The sequence below is a fragment of the Miniopterus schreibersii genome (assembly GCF_964146895.1).
Source record: "Miniopterus schreibersii genome assembly, chromosome: 5".
Classification (NCBI taxonomy): Eukaryota; Metazoa; Chordata; class Mammalia; order Chiroptera; family Miniopteridae; genus Miniopterus; species Miniopterus schreibersii.
This window is the reverse complement of record NC_138106.1, coordinates 45,899,012-45,921,070: the sequence shown is the minus strand read 5'-3', so window position 1 is coordinate 45,921,070 and position 22,059 is coordinate 45,899,012. Positions and strand designations below refer to the sequence as shown.

At 37.1% G+C, this 22,059-nt stretch overlaps 1 protein-coding gene across 1 annotated transcript in view; it reads right to left on the bottom strand.

Annotated features, from left to right (window-relative positions):
* The window catches only part of OSBPL11 (oxysterol binding protein like 11), a 71,403-nt gene that overhangs the window by 21,644 nt on the left and 27,700 nt on the right, over window positions 1–22,059 (bottom strand). The window contains exons 3-7 of the mRNA XM_081139241.1: window positions 17,275–17,450; window positions 16,087–16,166; window positions 14,391–14,567; window positions 7,687–7,888; window positions 3,011–3,156 (exon numbers count right to left, since the gene is read on the bottom strand). Of these exons, the coding sequence (XP_080995367.1) occupies window positions 3,011–3,156; window positions 7,687–7,888; window positions 14,391–14,567; window positions 16,087–16,166; window positions 17,275–17,450 (781 nt within the window). The remainder of the gene's footprint in view (window positions 1–3,010; window positions 3,157–7,686; window positions 7,889–14,390; window positions 14,568–16,086; window positions 16,167–17,274; window positions 17,451–22,059) is intronic.

Sequence of the window (22,059 nt, the reverse complement as noted above, 5' to 3'; positions counted from 1 at the left end):
CACAGGTTAATAATGCAAATGTAACCTTAACATTATTATACAAGACAAACTTTACCTTGAAGTTTCTTCTAATGAAAATAATATTAAAGAAATAAAACATAATCTGGTAGAAAACTGTTGAAAATAATACAGTTTTTATTGCATTTATAAAAATAGTTAACTCACTTATTAGAATAGAAAAAAAGAAATTCTATTAACAAATACTGATTCTAAAACCTGGTGTGAATGAAAGAATTTGGAAGCTCTCCTTTCTTTTCAAAATACCTCTTCTTACAGGTCATCATGCCTTTCTTAAAAAAAAAAATTTAAGGTTAAAAAAAAAGCATTACCAAAATTCAAATAAACATGTGCAAATGTATGAAATTCCTACAAACCCAGAATGGTTAGCAAATACAGTAGAATAAGAGCTGTTGAGTTTCTACGAATTCATACAATTTGGAGATTGCATGGCAAGGGAAACCCCCATTTTCTGTCCTTCTGATCTCTGACTTGGGCACGACAGAGCCATGGGCTTCATTCTTGCCTTAGTGGGTTTTATTTCCTCCATCACCTGACACAAAATCTCCACTACTATATATCTCCAGCTTGCATTAACACTCCTATTTCAAAAAGGGACCTATGTAAAATTTTTTGAAATTCATGTTCTATTATGGTATGTTTCAATGACGTCTAATGTCTTGTAATTTAATAAAATACGCGTTTATTTTTTCTACTTATACTATGTGATATACTTGGTCTACTCACCATTTCAAAAGATTTGAAAATAGTATAGCAATCGTCTCCTCCTCCCGTGTCCCATCTCCAACATATGCCTCTACCCTGACCTCCAGCACACTTTGTATTCTCATTTAGAAGAATAAATATGGAGTATATAACCTACAGTTTATAATTTTTTGCTTGCAAATTACACCGCAAGTAGAAATCTCTCTCCAAAGCTTTAGTTCCATCATTTCCTATTGCTTTTTACACAAATTGTAAATGATTTAAAATCATTTATCCTATTCTCACATAAAATCCAACCATCTTCATAAATCATACTAAACCCTTTTTCTCAAAATGCTCTTTCTTCCTAATTTTCCTAGCTTTGTGACTGGCACCACAATTTTATTTTGTCATTTAGGCTCAAAAACTTGGAATTATCTTTGATCCAACCTCATATCCAGTAAATCATAGGTCCAACTGATTTTTATTTGAAGTCCGTATTACCTGTTCATTTTTCTGCATTTTTACTTCTATAGCTCCTATCTACACTTTAATTCCAAGTCATATATACCAGTCTTGTTAAACATAACCCATCCCTCCCCATGCTCATGACATTATTATCTGTCACATTAAGACTAAATTCTTCTGCATGATTTTTATGTTCCTCTGAGGCAGTTTACACTGTAGTCTATGGAGCAATGCTCCAGGGATTATCACTCTAAGTACACATGCCTCAGTATCCTTGCTTGTGTTACTCCCCCATCTTGAGATTTCTTCATTACTCCTCTTCAAATCTTGTCTCTTTTCAAAGCCAAATTCTAATCCCAATTTCTTTCCAAAGCTTTTCTTATTCACTCTACCCAGTACATTTCTTTCTCTGAATTCCCACATCCCAAGTCTAAACAATATCAAGAAGAAAAATACTGCTTCACATTATCACCTCATTTTTTCAGTGTATATGTGTCATGATTCTAAGCAGACACTAAGTCTCTTCAGTAAAAGAATTGTCTTCTATTTTTGTTTCTCCTCTAATTCTTAACATTGGACTTGTCATATATTACATAGCTTAATAAATATTTACTAACTGATTGACTCCACAAATGACCTAGTCAAAAAGCAGTAGGGAAAAAAAGCATTACATACGTTTTCTTCTCCCTGCCCACTCTGTCACCATTGCCTGTCCATTAAGTCAAGGCCTTTGCCAGCTTTATTTTATTTTCTTAAATGTGTTTTTCTTGATTTTAGAGAGAGGAAGGGAGAAGGAGAAACATCAATGTGAGAGAGAAACATTGATTGGTTGCCTCCCGAATGCACCTTGACCAGGGATCAAACCAGCGACCCTTTGGTGCATGGTATGATGCTCAACTAACTGAGACACATGGGTCAGGGCACCAGAAGTCCCTGGGTCATATATTTCTTTTAAGACGTAATTTGCTAAAATACAAATAACCATAAACTATGCATTTACTCTTGCCTCAAGAATTCTCGGAAACATAACCTAAAAATATAATCCAAATAAAAAGGAGGGGGGAAAAAACAGTAGACAAGCTCATAGAGTGCTACTATAATAACAAAAAATAAACAACCTGGATATTCAGTAGCCTATTTCAACCTTTAAAACTTTAATTATATAGGCCAGAATAACATAGAAAAAGTGCTTATGAGAAATATCAAGTAAAAAGAGATTAAGATAAAACTATCTCTATGATAACCATAAAAATAACAAATGTGAACCCAAAAGGCAAAAAACCCAATGTGATTTGCTACAGTGGTGAAACTATAAATAGAATAAAACACTCTAGCTTCTGAGAAATATGAAATAACCAATAACTTTATAAAAATACAAAACCCTAAGACTGTGTGCTATTTTAAGTAGAATAACACTTTTAAATTTGGTTTGGTAAAGTGCTTACTATCAAGAAGACTTAACAGTAAACTTTTAAACCTGTGAACATAATACTAACATCTAGTAAATAATGTTATAGTAAGAATAGTAAAAAATAAATATGCAAATAATCTTAGATAAGCTATTTTCTAGAAAAAGAAAAACATGCAGTTTCAATCTTTAAGTACATTTTTATCAAGCAAAAGTAAACCAAAACTGAAAAGGGCACATAATTTAACCTAGAAAACACAATATGTATGAGTTTTATATAACAGACTTCTTCCAAAGTCAATGCTGATAGAGTCTGCAAGAATGTTGGTCTGCTGTTAAGCTGACTTGCATGCCCTTACAATGAACAGAGAACTGACCCTCTTCAGTGATTTCTAATTTTTATACCAAAACCATATCTTCACAATACCTTACCCTTGCTAATAGTCCAGATTCTGCAACACACTGCTCTTCTGGGACTGCCACTGGCTTACTCTGCTCAGCTGCAAAGGGCTGGTCAGCTCCATTTTTGTAGTGGTTTGATAAAGGTATCTTTGGTTCTAACCATTCGATTGTCGATCCTGATGAAGTAAGAGAAAACTTTCGCTGAAACTTGCTCATAATCTGGAAAGTTCAGCAGATGTGGATTTTATTAAACAATTTTGTTTTGAGCCTACAAGACTAAAAGCAATTCAACCTGTTAAGAGACTCTGCCAAAAGAGCCATATGTAGCTCATTAGCATGCGAACCATGATTGGGTGTTTTACAAAAGAGCAACTTGCAACTTGAAATCAGATATCACCGTTTAAAAGAATCAACCCTGAATAGAACTGAACTCACTTCTTGGGCAAATCTGAGGATCACAAAGCATATCCCCACCCTAACAGCTGATTTGTTGTCCTTTCCCTATGAACCCTGCCCCTCTAATGATCACAAAGTATGCAAACGGGCTTTAGGGAGTCACAATAACAGAAGCCTGAAACCAAAACAGTAAAATTTGCTTCGATTTGGGTTGAATCTTATTCTCAGTAGCAAGTCTCTAACCAAGCAATATAGCTACCTTGATCTAATTTAAGAATTGTAAATACATGTCCATTCTTTTTTTCAATCATATACAAAAGCTCCACGTACTTTTAAACTGAAAGGCTCTTCTACTGAATAAATAATAGCTGACCCAGTGAAAGACAGTAGTCACATTTACAGGCCTGTCATCTTCTCAATTAATGACTCAAATGTCTCTTATTACCCTCAACTAGTTTAACAAAGTGGATTCTATGCCTAATCAATAATGGAAAATGTTCCATTTGATTTCAGAGGCTGATCTAGGTTTCACAGAAGCTTGGTTATAGAGTGCTACAATAAGGGATGCTCAGTCTACCAGGCAGAAATTTTAAACAGTATAGAATTTACTGGGTCTATAACAAAACCCCAGAATTCCTTAGAAAAATAAATTACAAAGTTACCAGGCTACCAGAGCATCTTGCCTTACCATTCAGTTCAGTTTCACCTGGCACTGGGGAAATTCATGACTGGGGCAATGTCCTGAGTAAATTCAAGGGGCCTCTTTTTTTTTTTTTGGTTAATCCTTACCCAAATACATTTTTTCCATTGATTTTTAGAGAGAGTGGAAGGGGGGGGACGGGGAGAGAGAGAAACATCGATGTGAGACACATCAATTGGTTGCCTCTCGCATGCACCCCGACCAGGGCTGGGGATTGAACCTGCAACCCAGGTACATGCCCTTGACCAGGAATCAAACCTGTGACCCTTTGGTGTGTGGCTGACGCTCTAACCACTGAGCGTGCAGGCCAGGGCATGGGGCCTCTCAAAATTCCAAAGAAATGAAAACTTTGGTCCTACCTTAAAGTATTTATTTTTAATATCAATATCTAGATTTCTTTACTTCTTTAAAAATAGAAAAAAAGAATAAAAAAGCCCAGCCGGTGTGGTTCAGTTGGTTGAACGGCAGATCATGCATGCGGAGGTCACCAGTTCCATTCCTGGTCAGGGCACATGCCCGGGTTGCAGGCTCAGTCCCGGGTCGGGGCATGCAGGAAGAAGCTGATTGATGTTTCTCTCTCATGGATGTTTTTATCTCTCTCCCCTTTTTTTTTTTTTTAAAATATATCTTTATTGATTTCAGAGAAAGGAAGGGAGAGAGAGAGTTGAAACATCAACAATGAGAGAGTCATTCATCAGTTGCCTCCTGCACGCCCCTGACTGGGGATCGAGCCCGCAACCCAGGCATGTGCCCTGACTGCGAATCGAATCACAATCTCCTGGATCCTAGGTCGATGCTCAACTGCTGAGTCACGCCTGACTGGGCTCTCTCCCCCTCTCCCTTCCTCTCTCTAACAACTGATAAAAACATATTTTTTAAAAAATAGATTTCTTTACTTCTAAAATTAAAATGAAGCACACAAACACTAACTTTAATAGATCTGTTTTAAGAGATTAATCAACTGATTAACAAAACCCTTTATCAAACCAATCATTTGGTCTCGGGATCCCTCTAAATCAATGATCATTTCTGAGTCTTTGGATAACATACATTAAGACCTTATGTGACTAAACACTAATTTGAAATTAGATTTCATTTCTGTGTCATAATAACATTTGAGTGGGAAGATAATTCAGTTTTCCTTTCCAGTTATATTTTCATTTTCAAATGACTTAAGGATAAATTTCTACAGACATAATTTGAAAAACATAGCAATTTATAGTGAGAAATACCAGTATTAGTCAATATATTCCCCCAAATAAACAGAAATCTGTGCTGATGTGGGAGAACAATTTTTACTTCAAACACTTCTACGAAGTTTACAATGTTTCACTTTTTTCATTAAAAAAGTAAACTTATATTGTGCATGCTTTATTAATCACGAAGCAATCATTTAAAAATAAGACTGCATTAATTTAAACTACATAAATGAACCTCTAAAAAATTTTAAAACTATATAGATTTAATTAATCAAGTTTTTTTAAGCATCTAGTATCTAGCATTATACTACTTGAGGTACTTTTAAAAAATTAAGTAGCATAAGCTGGAAACAAATTGTTTCATTTTCATATTACCAAACTAGAATTAACCCAAATTTCATTATTCAGGGTAACTCATCCAATATTCAACACAGGGAATAGTTAAGTAAACCAAAGTACATCTATCCCTCAAAAGAATAAAATGCAGTCAATACAATTTACATTTACCAAAAGCATATCACACATTGAAAAATGTAAAATACAAACATATATTTTCTAATAACAATGGGATGAAACAAACAAAAACTAAAAAGAAAAAGAGAAAAAACTGGCGGGGAATGTACTAACATATTAACAGAAGTTTCTAGTTGACAAAATAATGCATAATTTTTGTTTCTCTTTCAATTGTATGGCAGCTTGTAAGTTCCTTAAAATGTGTGTGTTGCTCTATAATAGGAGAAAGTTTATATCAGACTTCTTAGAATTCCAAGGCAGCAGATCATGTTCACAGCTCACAATTTAGGCTCTTCTGTCACTTTGGAATGCCCGCTCCCCTCCCCCACCTACCCTTAAGAGATTTGGTTTTTGTAGCTCTTCTGTGCCTTTCCCAGACCTTTTTTTTTAAATCAGAATAGTCCATTTATATATTCTCCCACAGTACCCTGTTCCCATTTAAGGGGCACTTTATATATTACAGTGAAGTATTTACATCTTGTCCCCAAGTGGACAATGAGATTCTTAAGGGGACTATACATAGTTTATTGGACTTTATAATATTGCCCTGACCTATACCTACAATTGACATTAGAAACAGTTTGGTATCTTGAAATATTGAATTTAGGAACATGTGAGGATAGGGTCTATACCTGACTATGGTATACTTTCCTGAGCAGAGACTCAGTATCTTTCTAAAATACCTTTCTTTCACAAGTAAGGGGAGTAAGTTGGATAAAACAACAATGAGTTGTTGTGAAATACTAAGTTATTGCTGTTAATAAAATGTGATGCGGCAGGGGGATTACAGAGATGTTGTTATAGGGTACAAACTTGCAACTAGAAGATGAACAAGTTCCAGAGATTTAATTGCATGGCATAGTGATTATAGTCAACAATACTATATTATATACATCAAAGTTGCTCAGACTAGATCCTAAATGTTCTCACCACAAAAAGAAATGAGAATTCTGTGACATGACTAAGGTGTTAGCTGATGTTTTAGTGGTAATCATATATATGTATCTATATGTTGCAATATTTATGTAACAAATCAACATGTATACCTTAAATTCACACAATGTTATATGTCAATTATATCTCAATAAAAACAACAACATGTTGAATTCATTCATCTCATTTAGTAAAAAAACTTATTTTTTGTTCTCCCATGCAATAACATTCTTTTTCCCAGTAAATTAATTTCAACAAATAGGTGCTCTCCAATACTTGATGTGTACCTTATTTTTCAAACTAAAAGGTGACTTATAAACTTTAATATGTATCTCAACATGGAAACAATGAATAGTGGACTGAACCAAAACTCAAAAAATAACCCCAATGTGCCCGGACAGCATGGCTCAGTGGTTGAGCATCAATCTATGATCCAGGAGACCACAGTTCAATTCCTGGTCAGGGCACATGTCTAGGATGCGGGCTCAAGCCCCAATAGGAGGCGTGCAGGAAGCAGCCAATTAATGACTCTAATCATTGATGTTTCTATCTCTCTCCCTCTCCCTTCATCTCTCTGAAATCAATAAAGGTATTTAAAAAAAAAGAAAAGAAAAGAAAGAATTCCAATGTTTCTACTTTGGTCAACTGGATGAACAGTGATATCACCAATTTTAACAGAAATACAGGAGATGTGAGTTTTGAGTTGAGTTTTTGATATGAGTTTGAGGTCTCTAAAGAGATATTCAATGATATTAGACCACAAGTCATTTTAGATTCAAAAAAGGGCACAATAAAAAAGACATTCTATAACATTAGAGTGATCGTTAAAAGAGGCTCATTGGTCGTCTATTTTGTTTGTTTGTTTGTTTTTAATTAAGATTTTCTGAAGTTAGAATGACAACAAATGCAGTCCTTTCCAGGTTTTGGCCCTTAATGTTAAGTCCTACCTTTAATCTATAACTTACCTGAAGGCAATGAGCCCTTCTGATGTGAAGCATGCTGCAACTGGAGAATATGGAAGCAGTCATTTAAGCAGTTCATAGTTGCCATGGAAGTAGCTTTGAGCATTAAGAGATCCTGGTCCAAGGAGCTAAGATGGCCAGAAGCAGGAAGGCATTCAATTCGTCTAATCAAGTCTCTTTGTTGTCCTTCAGCATGAGACATCATCTAAGGAAAACAATAGTTCTGTGATTTCTGTATATACTATACATACAGTTGCCATTTCAATGACTATATTCAGCTGCTGAGCCACTTTTAAGCTATATTAAGCTTAGACATCTATTTTAGGTTTGTTTGGCTAGTCTCAATTAATGAGCCTCCAATAGTGCTTATCAACTGAGCAAAAGATGGTGACCTCTGTCAGCTGCACTTTTCCTTTGGAAGCAACAAAGCTCAAAAGCCCTGACAAACCTTTTATTAACAACACAAATTTACATAAGCCATCAAAAGAACATTCCACTTCAGATCATCTTTAATAGCAGCATTAAATATTTCATTCCAAAGTAAAATTAATTTCCAATCTGGGCTGTCAACCACTTTCTTCTCAGCACCCCTGTTCAGGTTCAATTTGAACCTACATTAAGAATATGATGGTTTACCTGCTTCCTCTTTCCTAATCTAACTTTCTGATCCTATTAGTTTGACTTTGGAGCAAACACTGAATATAAGCTTTTCAGGTTAAAAGAATTTAATACACTCTGCTTTGATCAGGAGCTGAGGAAAAGAAAGGCTGACTAAGCTCCTCTGACTAAATCAGTAACCAAGGAAGAATAATGAGCCTATTTAGGTTCCTCCTAAGGCAAACCGTGGGGGATAGTCATATATATATGGCCTATATACAGGGGGTGGGCAAAAGTAGGTTTAGCATGTCAGGAAATTAAAACAATAAAGAATTCTGTGCCAAAGTGTGCTTGAGTATAGCAAGTAGACTACAAGAATGTGTAAATAATGAAGGCCGACAATTTGAGCATTTAGGAAGTTGTACCTAAATGCACTGTGCCACTGTGACATTCTTTTGAGTTAAAAAAGTTATTGTAATAATCATAACCTGCATGTCTTTTTCCATATAAACTGTAAACCTACTTTTGCCAACCCCTGTACTGTACTGTTCAATGACTAGAAAACAGTACCTGTTCTTTCTTTCTTTTTTTGTTTAAAGTATATCTTTATTGATTTCAGAGAGAGGAAGGGAGAGGGAGAGAGACAGAAACATCAATGATGAGAGAGTCATTGATCGGCTGCCTCCTGCACGCCCCTAACTGGGGATTGAGCCCACAACCCAGGCATGTGCCCTGACCAGGAATCAAACGGCAATCTCCTGGATCATAGGTCAATGCTCAACTGCTGAGCCACGCCTGGCTGGGCAGTACCTATTCTTTCAACATCCTGGTAAAAATTCACCTCAAGGAGTTTCACAGCAGTTTCATTATCTCCAGACCCTATGCCCAGACTCTCTGACACCAGGGGGCACAAACAATAACCCAACCTTATCTTCCTTACACATTCTTTTTGTTTGATGTAAAACTATTAATCACTGAACTGTATGCACCCTAACTGAAACTTCTAACACATCAGAAGTACTTTTCTTACTCCTCTGCCTGTACCCCCCAATTTTCCAAAGTTAGAGCACTTCTTTAAGGTTTCTTGAAGGTCTGCTCTTGGGCCATAGTCCTCAAATAAGCCCAAATAAAATTCTTTCTAATATTTTCAGAGATCCAGGTTCTTTTCATTAACAGAGCTCTGCCCACTTTTTCTAACAGCACCAATGGAATAATAATGACAGATTAGCAACCCAATGTTTAAAAATAAAATTGAATTTATTATGCTTAATTACTTTCAATTGTGAGCAGAAGGTTCTTAGATTACCCATCCTTTTGACACTATTTTAATTCACATAAAAACTCTATAGTGGAGAGATACTTGTCACTTTCAGAGCCTCTGCTCCAGATAATTTTTAATAAAGTACATCAGAGGACTAGTGAAAGAAATGCAAAATGATCCTACGTAAATCAAGTGTGTCACACATGAAACAGCCCCTGAAAACATATGTCAAAGTACTGGATCAAACATTCACCCTTATGAGAAAAAGATTTTTAATGAAAAGTATAGGTACAAAAGTATCTATACACATGCATATAAATTTTGAAACTAACTTCCAATAATCCAACCTTATGAATAACTACAACCACTTTGGAAAACAGTTGGCAGTATCTACTAGAGTTAAGTTTATAGAGCTAAATAAATGCAATCCATTATTGAACAATTATGCAACAGACAGATATGCATATATATGTTTATCAACTCAAGTGTCCATCAAAACTGGAATAGATAAATAAAATTAAGATATATTCATACAATAAATACTGTACAGCAAAGAAAAGAAAAAAACTGCTACACTCAACATAATAAATCTTAAACATGTTGACTGAAAAGAAGCTATACCCAAAGGAGTACAGATCATTTAATTCCAGCTTTAGAAATTTCAAAAATAGGCAAAATAAATCTATGGTGTTAGAAGTCAGGACAGTAAGGAAGAGTATAGTGATAGAGAGGCATGAGAGGGTCCTCTAAGGTGCTAGTAATATTTCATTTCTTGATCCACAATGTGATTACATAGGAATTACATCAAGATGTACACTTATAATTGTTGCACTTTTCTATACTATAAGCTAATAAAAGTTCATAAAGGAAACAGTCATGAGTAGGATATTCACAACATAAATAATCAGCTATCACAATATAACACTTAAGGGAAAAAAATGTTTCTTTGTGTAAATGGTCCCCAAAAGCCACCTGCTAGTGCTGATGTCAGAAGTAAAGAGGCCTAAGAAAGTGATACTTGGCTAGAAAAAAATTAAAATATAATTATAGCACAAATGTTAAAATTTGGTAATGGCTCTTTCCAAAGCAAACAAATGAGTTGATCATATATTTACAAAGAAACAGAAAACTGATTTGCGAAGCTATTTTAGTGATTGTTCCTATAAAACCAGTTCCTCAAGAAAGAGAAAACTTCAGGAAAGCTGAAAACTTGGTTAATTGTGTTTTGTAGCTATTTATGGCGAATATGGTGACAGTAGTGTTATAGGAGACTGAGAAGTTAGGAAAATTCCAGGGCAGGAGGAACAGGGAAACTGAGACAAGAAAGTTAAACAAGGCCAAACATGCAGCCAGCTTGCTGCAAAACCTTATCTTGAAAACAAATGGCTCTCCTCGCGAACCAAAGAGTAAATCACCCTGGAACTGCCAAGGCAGGAGGGGGAAGGGGGAGAGAAAAAGTAGTTTTCATCTCGCTGTTTAAACAGAGCAGCCAGCAGTGTTGGGACTTGTTAAAGATAAAATCGCTAGATGCTTCTCATAAATTCTGGAAAAGCCATATAAAATAAAAGGAAGACCTTGAGCTCTGGCCACAGTGGCTCAGTGGTAGAGTATTGGCCTGCTCACCAAAGAGTCTCTGGTTTGATTCCTGGTCAAGGGCACGTACCTCAGTTGCAGGTTCAATCCCCAGCCCCAACACGTGAGGGAGGCAACCAATAGATGTGTGTGTCTCCCTCTCCCTCTCCCTCCCTCCCTTCCACTATCTCTCTAAAAAAAAAAAAAAAAATATATATATATATATATATATATATATATACACACACACACACACACACATATATCCTGAGGTGAGGATTTAGGGTATATAACCCCTTGAAACCCAACCAGACTCACTTCTCAGGCTAGCTGAGAAGCCCTATCTGCACTTGAGGTCAGATATAGTTTAATAGATTTGCTTGCCTTGCTTCTTTAATAAATTTACTTGCTTTACTTTTTAATAAACTGGCTTTACTACAATGCAATCATCCAGAGTCACTCATTTGAATTCCTTCCTACGAGACTGGCAAGAACCGAGGAGGGGACGGCCCTCTCCCTTCAACTCAGGGAGCTGTCTGATAACACCTTTTCTGGTGTTTCTGGTGCCTATAACAGTAGCGTATCACTTAGGTGGCAGCATCTAGTTTGTCTGAAAACCAGATTAGAATCATGATTTTATCACTTGTATTTTAATTGTCTATCTTCCTTACTAGACTGGTCATTTTAGCTACTCCGAGGGCACAGAACAGCACCAGCATGAAGCATGCAATGAATAATGGAGTGATTTGATAAATAGCATTAACAGTAAACAATAAATACTAAAATAGGTCATTTTAATTAGGTAAAGCTTTAGTAACAAATTCATGTTCAAGTACAATATGAGTATTCTCAGTCAGTTGGTTTTGCCAGCTTCTACTTAATCTGTTGCTAGGCTTATCCATGGACTTTGATTAAAATGTTCCTTTCAAACTCACTATGAATATAGCTTTGCATTATAACCTCCTGGAACTGGATCGCTCTAGAACAGCAATTCTCAAGGTGTGAACTAGCTGTCTTTCCCTACAGATTACCAGTGTGACACTATAAGAAATATGTATTTGGTCTGTGTCGCTCACTCCTTCCTGGCACATGGCAACTAAACCTATGTAATTTCCTAAATTTTTAGAGCATAGGGACATCTTTTGTTATATTTGGTTTTGTTCCTGAAATAGCCTCAGAGCACAAAGGTGAGATGGGTGAATAACTTTTGTTATTCATTACAAACCCTTTACAGTCACACTAGAGTTTATGGCAATGGGGAGATTTTTGCTGAGTCCCACATTACCTAGGGGCTGGTTGCCAGGAAACAGTGATTAGAGGTTGAGAACTTTCAACCCACACTCCAACCTCTCAGGAGGAGAGGAGCAGGGGCTAGAGATTAAATTAATCACCAATGGCCAATGATTCCATCAGTAATAAACCTCCATAAGCACCCAAAGGAAGAGGTTAAGAGAGCTTCTTGTTGATGAACACTTGAAGGTACTGGGAGGGTGGTATGGCCACAGAGGGCATGGATGCTCTGTGCCCTTTACCCCAAATCTTGCCCTATGTATCTCTACCATTTGGCTGTTCCTGAGTTATATTCTTTTATAATACACTGGTAAAATAGTAAATAAACTGTTCTCCTGAGTTCTATAAGCTGTTCTAGCAAATGACTATACCTGAGGAAGGAGCAGTAGAAACTTCAGATTTACAGCTGGTTGGTCAGAGGCACAGATGACAACCTGAATTTGTGACTGGCATCTGAAGTGGGGACAGTCTTGTGGGACTGAATTAAATTAAACTGTAGGATACCCAGCTGGTGCCCACAGAGAATTAGAGAACTGCTTTTAGTGTGGGGAAACCCCAACACATTCGGTGACCAGAGTACAGAAGTATAGAGTGCCAAAGTAGAGGAGAAACACAGGAGTGTCTTTCCTTTACAAAATGACTGTTAGAAACTATAGATATTCAGACCTGGGGGTTTGTGGTAGACATTTTCCCAAAATTAAAATGAGCATGACACTTCAAGAAAAACTGACAGTATTTGTTGTCAATTATAAAATCTGAGCTTCAAAATGAAAATCAGAATTTTGGAAAACCTATCTGTATCACCATAAGCTTGACAGCGTCCCAATACTGAAAGCTTTTTCTTATGAGATGGGTGGGGATGTTAATGAACATGAATTTCTAATAGTATACAATGATAAAATAGATCAACACTTGCAAGACCTACATGTTTTCCAAATAACTAATGCATGATATTACAAAATCATGCATAGTTTAGCGCCCATTCAGAGTGTAAAACATACCAACACATTTTCATATAACAGAATATGAGTACACTGATATATATTAAATTCCCCACTGCATCTAACATTTAAAAGACTACCACTGTCAAGTTTCCATGTGGTACTAAAGAACAGCCACAATTAACTTAAAAGGCTATTAAAATATTCCTCTCATTTCCAATCACATTATCTGTGTGAGGCCAATACACAGATATCTACAAGCTCTATCAAATTTAACTCCACAAACAATACCTGGAATATTTAGAACCTAACAACTTCATCCTTTATTAACTAGAATGATTTGGCACTTGGTTTGAAAGAGAAAGAGGCAAATGTTGAGGTAAGGCAACATCAAGGATTTAACTATTCCATTTTTGTGTATACTTGAAATTTTCTATATATATTTATATAGACATACATATACTTTAAAAGAGTCGCTTGTTTGACCATATAGTTTTCCCACTAGACTTAAGTTTTACATCAAAAAAGTCTGTACTTTTACTTGAGAAATAAAAGATAGACTTTGGAAAATGAGAGTGACAGACTTGAGGAAACTTTGGACACCATATATAATCAGGGAATCTTGTTTTTTAAATTTTTCAACCACAGTCCACATTCAATATCATTCTATACCAGTTTAAGGTATATAGCAGTGGCCAGACCACACACTCCACAAAGTTGTCCATCCCCCATACTTCAAGCACCCACCCAGCCCCACACATAGCTATTATAACATTACTGACTATATTCCCCATGCTGAAATCCACATCCCTGTGACTATTCTGTAACTACCAATTTGTAGTTCTTAATCCCTTCACTTTTTCACCCAGTCGCCCAATCTCCCTCCCTAATCAGGGAATCTTTACAACCTAAAAATTATCTCAGCATACTAGATGGGAAACACTAAGGGCCCCAGAAGTCACAAATAGAATTTAAAATTTTTTTGTGATAAACCAAGTAGGTAAAATTATTTTGTGCATTTTAACTTGACTTCAATTCATACTTACTTCTCTGACTTCTACAAGGTGGTCTGGAGGTAAGTGAGCTCTTTTGCTCGTTGATTGTAGTTTGGAATGTCCAACATTAAAAAAAGAAGAGGCATTTTGACTTGGCCTTCTCTGGGATATAGGAGAATTACCACTAGATGCAAGTGAGAAGCTCCGTGATTTCAGAGGAGGATTATTCTATTAGACAAAGAAAATCATTCCTTTTAAAAACAATTTAGGCTCTCTAACCTTCAACCTATGAGGTTTACACATGAGTAGTTTTAAAAATTAATTTCAGAAGAATATTTCTGAAAATGACCAATTTTAACACAAAGTATAAGCATTTCACATATCCCATAGTAAACAAATTTACTTAGAAACTTAATTCGAGGTGTACTATCAAGAATATTTTTCCACATTTTATAAATATTAGAGTAATAAATTTCTAATTTCAGACTTTGAAACACCATGAATGAAGCAAAAAATGTACTTATAGCAAGAGTCAACATAAATTTTCTAAATGTAACATGCAAGTATCTTTGGAACAAATTGGTGCTTTCTGATCACTGCCAATGATTGTAATCTTGCAGTAAGAGTAAAGCTTTTATGTCAAATTTCCTGACAACTGTGCAGTAGGCCTAAATCATAAACAACTTTGTAAAACTCACTTATGGGGGAAAAACACTAGGAAAAAAATTTTTTTGAAGTCAAACTATCACCTAGATATGGAATCCTTTAACTATGCTTTCCAGATACTAGTTTTTAGATATCTCTAACCTCAGATTTAAAGTACTAAGACCCTCCTTTTCATCTTATAAGTAAAAAAAACCTCCAAAGAAGATATACAAATGACCAATAAGCATATGAGAAGACTGTCAATATTATTAGTCATTAGGAAATGAAATCAAAACTACATTGGCATTCCATTTGACACCCACTAGGATGGCTATAACAATAAATTTTAAAAAAGGATTACAACAATAAGCATTGGCAAGAATGTGGAAAACTGAAACCTTCATACGTTGCTGGTGGGAATGTAAAATGGCTCTCAGCCACTTTGGAAAACAGTTTGGCAGTTCCGCAAAAAATTAAAGAGAACTACCCCATGACCCAGTGATTCTACTCCTAAATATATACCCTAGAGAACTGAAATCCTGTATTCACACAAAAACTTAAACACAAATGTACACTGCAGTATTCTTCATAATAGCCACAGAAAGGAAACCCAAATGCCCAATAACTGATGAATAAAGAAAATATGGTATATCCATACAATGGAATACTGTTCACCCATTAAAAAGATATGAAATTGTGATATATGCAACCACACAGATGAACCTTGAAAACATCATGTTGAGTGTAAGAAGCCAGACACAAAAGAAACACATATTGCAGGATTTCATTTATATCAATGTCCAGAATAGAAAATCCATAGAAATAAAAACCAGATTAGTGTTTGCCAGTGGCTTGGAAAGGGGAGAATAGGGAGTGATTGCTAATAGATATAGGTTTTTGGGAGGATAATGAAAATGTTTGGAATTAGAGAGTTGCAACTGTCGCACAATCCTGCAAATATACTAAAAAAACACACAGAACTGCACACTTAAAAGAGATTTTATGGTATGCGAATAGCATCTCAATTTGAAAATGAAAAAAGGAATTAAAAAAAATTCTTTCCCCATTTCTGTGCATTAATATCGTACATGAATCCACATACCTTTCCAATAGCTTCAGTGTGATGTTGTGTACATATCTGAAGTCTGCTAACCCAATGCTGTCGCTCTTTAGCATCTGTGGCTGATAAAAAGAATCTACAAGTTACTTACTTTTATAATTATTTTTGGAATACAAATTACATAATTGTCTACAGCAGGAAGAAAAGGTCACTGAAAACCAGGGATTGGTTTTACTCTCCCTAGAGCAAATGTCCTGACTGCAGGGAGATAGAAAAGAGCCGCAAGCACCAACCTTGTTAGGTAACACAGAGCTAATACGTGGATCTTTCATAAAGAGGATAAATTACACACAGCTAGATGGGGATATGAGACGAGGTATCTTAAGTTTCTCATAAAAATCGGCTCTTATTTATAGAAATAACCTTTATTAAGCATTTAGTGTGTACTCAATACTTTTAGATTTTTTAAAAAAAAATTTCTTAATATGTTTTATTGATTTCAGAGAGAGGAAGGAGAGAGAGAAATAAAAACATCAGTGAGGAAACGGAGTCATTGATGGGCTGCCTCCTGCACCCTCCCCCCCCCACTGGAGACAGAGACTGAGCCTGAAACCAGGGCATGGGCCCTGACTGGGAACTGAACAGTGACCTCCTGGTTCATATAGGTCGATGCTCAACCACTGAACTACACCAGCCGGGCAATACTTTTAGATCTTAAGCAGCATGCTCAGCTAAGATTATCATTATACTTTATGTATATTAATTAGATGAAAAACACAAACTTCTACATAAATTTATCTAAATAAATATAACTTTTATTTAAATGAAAATGAGCATTTTTAATAAATCCCAACTATGTCCATTAGTTCCTGAAAACCACAAAGGCATACACATCAAATCAAGAAAAGGGGTAAACTACTAATTAATGGCAGACATAAAAAACTATCACTTAAAGCAGCCTGTTTTTAGATTTTTCAGTAATTAGGGTTTCATCTCCACAGATATTTTGGAGGGATCAATCTTAAACAGACCTGTTCATTGTCCCACCTGAAAAAAAGTATTTATTAAATCAGATTTCATAAATTCTTAAAGCAATTCCAAAGTTTAGAATACTGCATCTATATCATCAATGACAGTTGTTTCTCTAATTCCAAATGAAAGCAGGGAAGTACACCAACTTCTCAAGGGAAAAAGAAAATCATACTATTAATTCTCAAATCTCAATCATACCTCTGAGTTTATACTGTTCCCCACTGGCAGCATTTACAGTGAAGGTGTGAGAGTCTTCATCACTGGGTGATATTACAGCTCCTGCAAGCTGCAAAGTACCTCTGGGTTTTTGATTTCTAGACTGTTCATTCACAAAGTATTCCAATAACCCAGCTTCATTGTTTAAAACAAAAAACCTGTAATGAGTTTAAAAAAAAAAGGGGTCATAATTTTTACACATTTCCCCTAGTCAAACTAAAGCAAACCAAGTTTTTTTTTAAAAAAATAGATTTTGAGAGAGAGAGAGAAACATCAACTGAGAGCAAAACACAGATCAGCTGCCTCCTGCATGCCCCCTACGGAGGCTTGAGCCCACAACCCAGGCAAGTGTCCTGACCGGGAATAGAACCAAAAATCATTTGGTGCACAGGACAACCACCAACCAAGCCACACCAGCCAGGGCAAGCAAACAAGTTTTAATCACTTACACACTTTGGAGTTTTTGCCATTAAAAAAAAATAAAATTCAAAAGTATTTCAAGAAGTACTTGGAAACACTAGGTTGAATATCCTAGCACTATAAAGATTATTGAAAAATTGATGAGTTTAATAAAAGATATAAAACCTCCAGCTGAGGGAGAGGCATTCAATAGGGAAAAAGCATATCAGATAATACAAAAAGGAAACAAAGACACAGTATCCTTTTGGAGGAAGACTTCTCTCCAGAATTCATTAACAGAAAAGGTAAACTGCCCAAGGAAAAATGGCAGGGATAATTTTATTTAAAATTCATTGCAAACAAATAAAACATGAGTTCTGAGGTTAACTAAATGCTAGGTAAGAAATGAATCTAAGTTAGGATTTAATCAGTAAAATATACAATGAGAATAAATGTGAGGGTAGAAAGATTTTGTGAATGTATCACCAAATAGGTCACAACTAAAGATTACTTGTCCTGTTTAAAAATGAAAAAGCTGCAACTGGAGATTCAGAAACATTCGAAACTTGAGACTAAATAATGAAATACTGATACACTTTGGAAAAGAATTTGATGTTCTGATTTGCTTCTAGATTAACTGCTTTAGGAAATATATTAACTCAGATTCCAATTTAATTAGTATAATAGCTGTTTTCTTTAAAAAATACAAAAAGTTCCAATTTTAAAAAATTAACATTTGGGCTTGGAGCAGATTGGCATTCTACATGTTAATGTGCTCTATAACAGTAACAATCTGATCCAGTTCAAGATCCTAGAAGACATTCTCTTAAGCAATGCGGCAACCATACCAAACTGGGAGAAAATAGAATCAGCCTTTTATTCAGGAAAAAAAACGAGAAGCAAGCAAAAGGAGTAGAAAAGCAGTTGCCTGATAAGGGAGATGTGAAAGCAAAGAACTATTGTTTTTCTTGTTCATCTTTTAGCATGCTTCTCGTTTTAAAAATTATGTTCACATATTTTGGTAAAAAAAGAAATTAATTTTAATATTTTAATAGTTTTAAAACTTCCATATCATTAATTACTACAGGAGTTAAATACCTTTTCATGTGTTTTAGTGACCATCCACTGTTCTACTTACAGTGAACTGCCTATCAAGTTTTACCCATTTTTAAAAAGGTTATTTTATTCCCCCAAAGTTTTAAAGGGATTATTTGAATTAACGTAAGTTGGTCACTGGCACCATCTTAAATTTCTGAAACATAAGACTTGTCCTAAGTAAAATGCATATATGAATCTGCTATGGTCTGAGTGTGTCCCCACAAATTCATATGATGAAATCCTAACCCCTAAGATAATAGTATTAAGAGACTGAACCTTTAGGAAGTGATTAGGTCACTGGAGGCAGAACCCTCATGAATGAGATTGGTGCCCTTATAAAAGAGATACAAGAGCATTCGCTTGCCCCTTTTCTACAATAGGAAGAGGGTCCTTACCTGACCATGCTAACACCCTGACCTTGGACTTCCAAACTCCAGAACTGTGGGAAATAAATTTGTTGTTTATAAGCTACCCACTCTGTGGCATTTTGTTGTAGTAGCCCAAGTGGACAAAAAAATGAAAGCAATCTCTTCAATATACTAAAAACCACTGAGCTGTACATTTAAGTGGGAAAACTGTATGGTATGTGTATTCTATCTTTAAAAAGCTATTAACAAAAGGGTTGAACAAACAAGAAAGGAAGAAAGGAAGGGGAGAAATGTCTTCTCACTGCTCTAAGCAGTAAGTACAATTTATTTCTTCTTCTTGTTTTTAAATTTATCTTTATTGTTGAGAGTATTACAGGTGTCCCATTTCCCCCCCCAAGTGACCCCCTCCACTTCGCTCCCACTCCCTCCCCAGGCCTTCACCCCATTATTAACTATGCCCATGGGTTATGCATATATGCATATAATTTCTTTGGTTAATCTCTTCCCACCCTCCACCCCCCTTCCCTCTTTCCTCTGAAATATGATCGTATGGTACATGCGTCAATGTCTCTGGAACTATTTAGTTCGTCAGATTCTTTTGTTCATTAGCTTCTTCTTAAAGAAGACTCTTCAACTTTTCCTGTAGTGCTGGTCTGGTGGTGATGAGCTCCTTTAGCTTTTTCTTATCTGAGAAGCTCTTTATTTGACCTTCAATTCTAAATGATAGCTTTGCTGGGTAGAGCAATCTTGGTTGTAGTTCCATGTTTTTCATCACTTTGAATATTTCTTGCCACTGCCTTCTGGCCTGCAAAGTTTCTGTTGAGAAATCAGCTGCCAGTCGTACGGGTGATCCCTTGTAGGTAACTAACTGCTTTTCTCTTGCTGCTTTTAAGATTCTTTGTCTTTAACCTTTGGCATTTTAATTATGATATGTCTTGCTGTGGGGCTCTTTGGGTTCCTCTGTGCTTCCTCGACTTGTAAGTCAATTTCTTTCCCCAGGTAGGAGAAGTTTTCTGTAATTATTTTTTCAAATAGGTTTTCAATTTCTTGGTCTCTTTCTTCCCCTTCTGGTATCCCAATAATACAAATATTGGGCTTCTTGAAGTTGTCCCAGAGACTCCTTATACTATTTTCATATTTCTGGATTCTTTTTTCCTTTTGCTCTTCTGGTTGGGTGTTTTTTGTTTCCTCATGTTCCAAATTGCTGATTTGATTCTCAGCGTCCTCTACTCTACTGTTGATTCCATGTAAATTATTTTTCATTTCAGTTCCTGTAGCCTTCATTTCAAATTGGTACTTTATTATGTTATCGATTTTCTCAGTTATTTCCCTAATAGTTTGCTTAAACATCCTTATAAACAAAATTCTGAACTCTGTATCTGTTAGCTTGCTTGGATCTATTTAGTTCCTCTTCTAGAGATTTCTTCTGTTCTTTCCTTTGTGACATGATTCTTTGCCTCCACATTTTGGCTGCTTCCAGGTGTTTGTTTCTATGTATTAGGTAGAGCTGCTATGTCTCCTGGAATTTGTAGAGTGGCTTTGTGTAGTAGGTGTCCTGTAGGGTCCAGTGGCTTAGCCTCCCCAGTCACCTGAGCTGGGCCTTCTAGGTGCTCCCCTGTGTGGGCTGTGTGCACTGTCCTGTTATAGTTGAGCCTTGGCTGCTGTTGGCGTCCTTGGGAGGAATTGACCCCCCCAGCCAATCAGCTGTGAGAACCAGTTGCAACTACAGCCAAAGAGCTGCTGTGCTGGAGACACCCCTATGGAGCAGGATTTACTTCAGTGGGGCTTTGGTGTTCACCAAGTGCGACCCTTGAGTGTCAATTGTGGATGTGGTAGGGTTGTAATCCAGCATGGTCGAGTCTGACCACCAGGTGCACTGTCTCTGGGGCCTCCCGGGAGGTGCAAAGTCAGCCTGCGCCAGTGCCTTGCCAGGGGCCACCCAGCATGAGCTACACAGCAAACCGTAGTTGGCTGCTACTTGTGCTGGGCTTGGAGGTGTCCAGGAGGGGCCAAGCTATGAGCCAATGCACGCTGCCGCTAGTGCCAGGCTGGGGACACTTAGCAAGCCATATGCGGCGCGCTGCTGCTTGTTTGAGAGATTTTAGGAAAGTCCCAAGCATGAGACTTGAGAGGCAACCTGCACAGAAAAGCCACTGGAAATGGCCTGGATGAGCTTGCAGGTGGGGAGGGGCGGGGCCTCCGGGAATCACGGGGCGGGGCCGAAGGTGTGAGTCAAGCACTGGCGATTCAAATATTGCCTGCCTGCCGGCTGTGTGCAGGGAGGAATCACCAAAGAAGCAATGGCCTCTGCCAGCTCTTCTGCCTGGGAGAAAGCCGCCCCTCCAGCTCTCGCCCAGATTTCAGGCAGGTTAGTTCCTCTCCAAGTGTCCCAGGTTCCTTTCCAGCTGCTGCCCGGCGCTGGGCTCAGAGGGAACGCGTCTGAGTGAGTCCATGCACGAGCCCTTTAAGAGGAGCTGCTGGGGCTCCCGCAGCCTCCTCGACCCTCAGCCACAGTCCCCGATGGTTTCACAGCCTGGAGTTGTGGGGACATCTCTTCCTGGCCCTGGAGCCCTGAGCTGGGGGCCTGCTGTGGGGCTGGGACCCATCGCTCCTCCGGGAAACCCCCACCGCCGAGATTCCCTCCTGGGTTTAAACCGCGGCACCGGATGTGGGCCCACGGCAAATCTCCAATTCAGTCCCAATCTGCCCAGGTCTCCGCCCCTCCTAACGGTCTCGGTGCTTCTTCAGTTCCCTGGTTGTAGGGCTTCTGTGCAGCCAGATTTCAGGAGGTTCTGAGTGATGGTTGTTCTGTATTTTAGTTGTAATTTTGATGTGGTTGCGAGAGGCGGCAGGTGCAGCTGTTACCTACACCGCCATTTGTTTCTGTCTCTGCTTTTCCTTA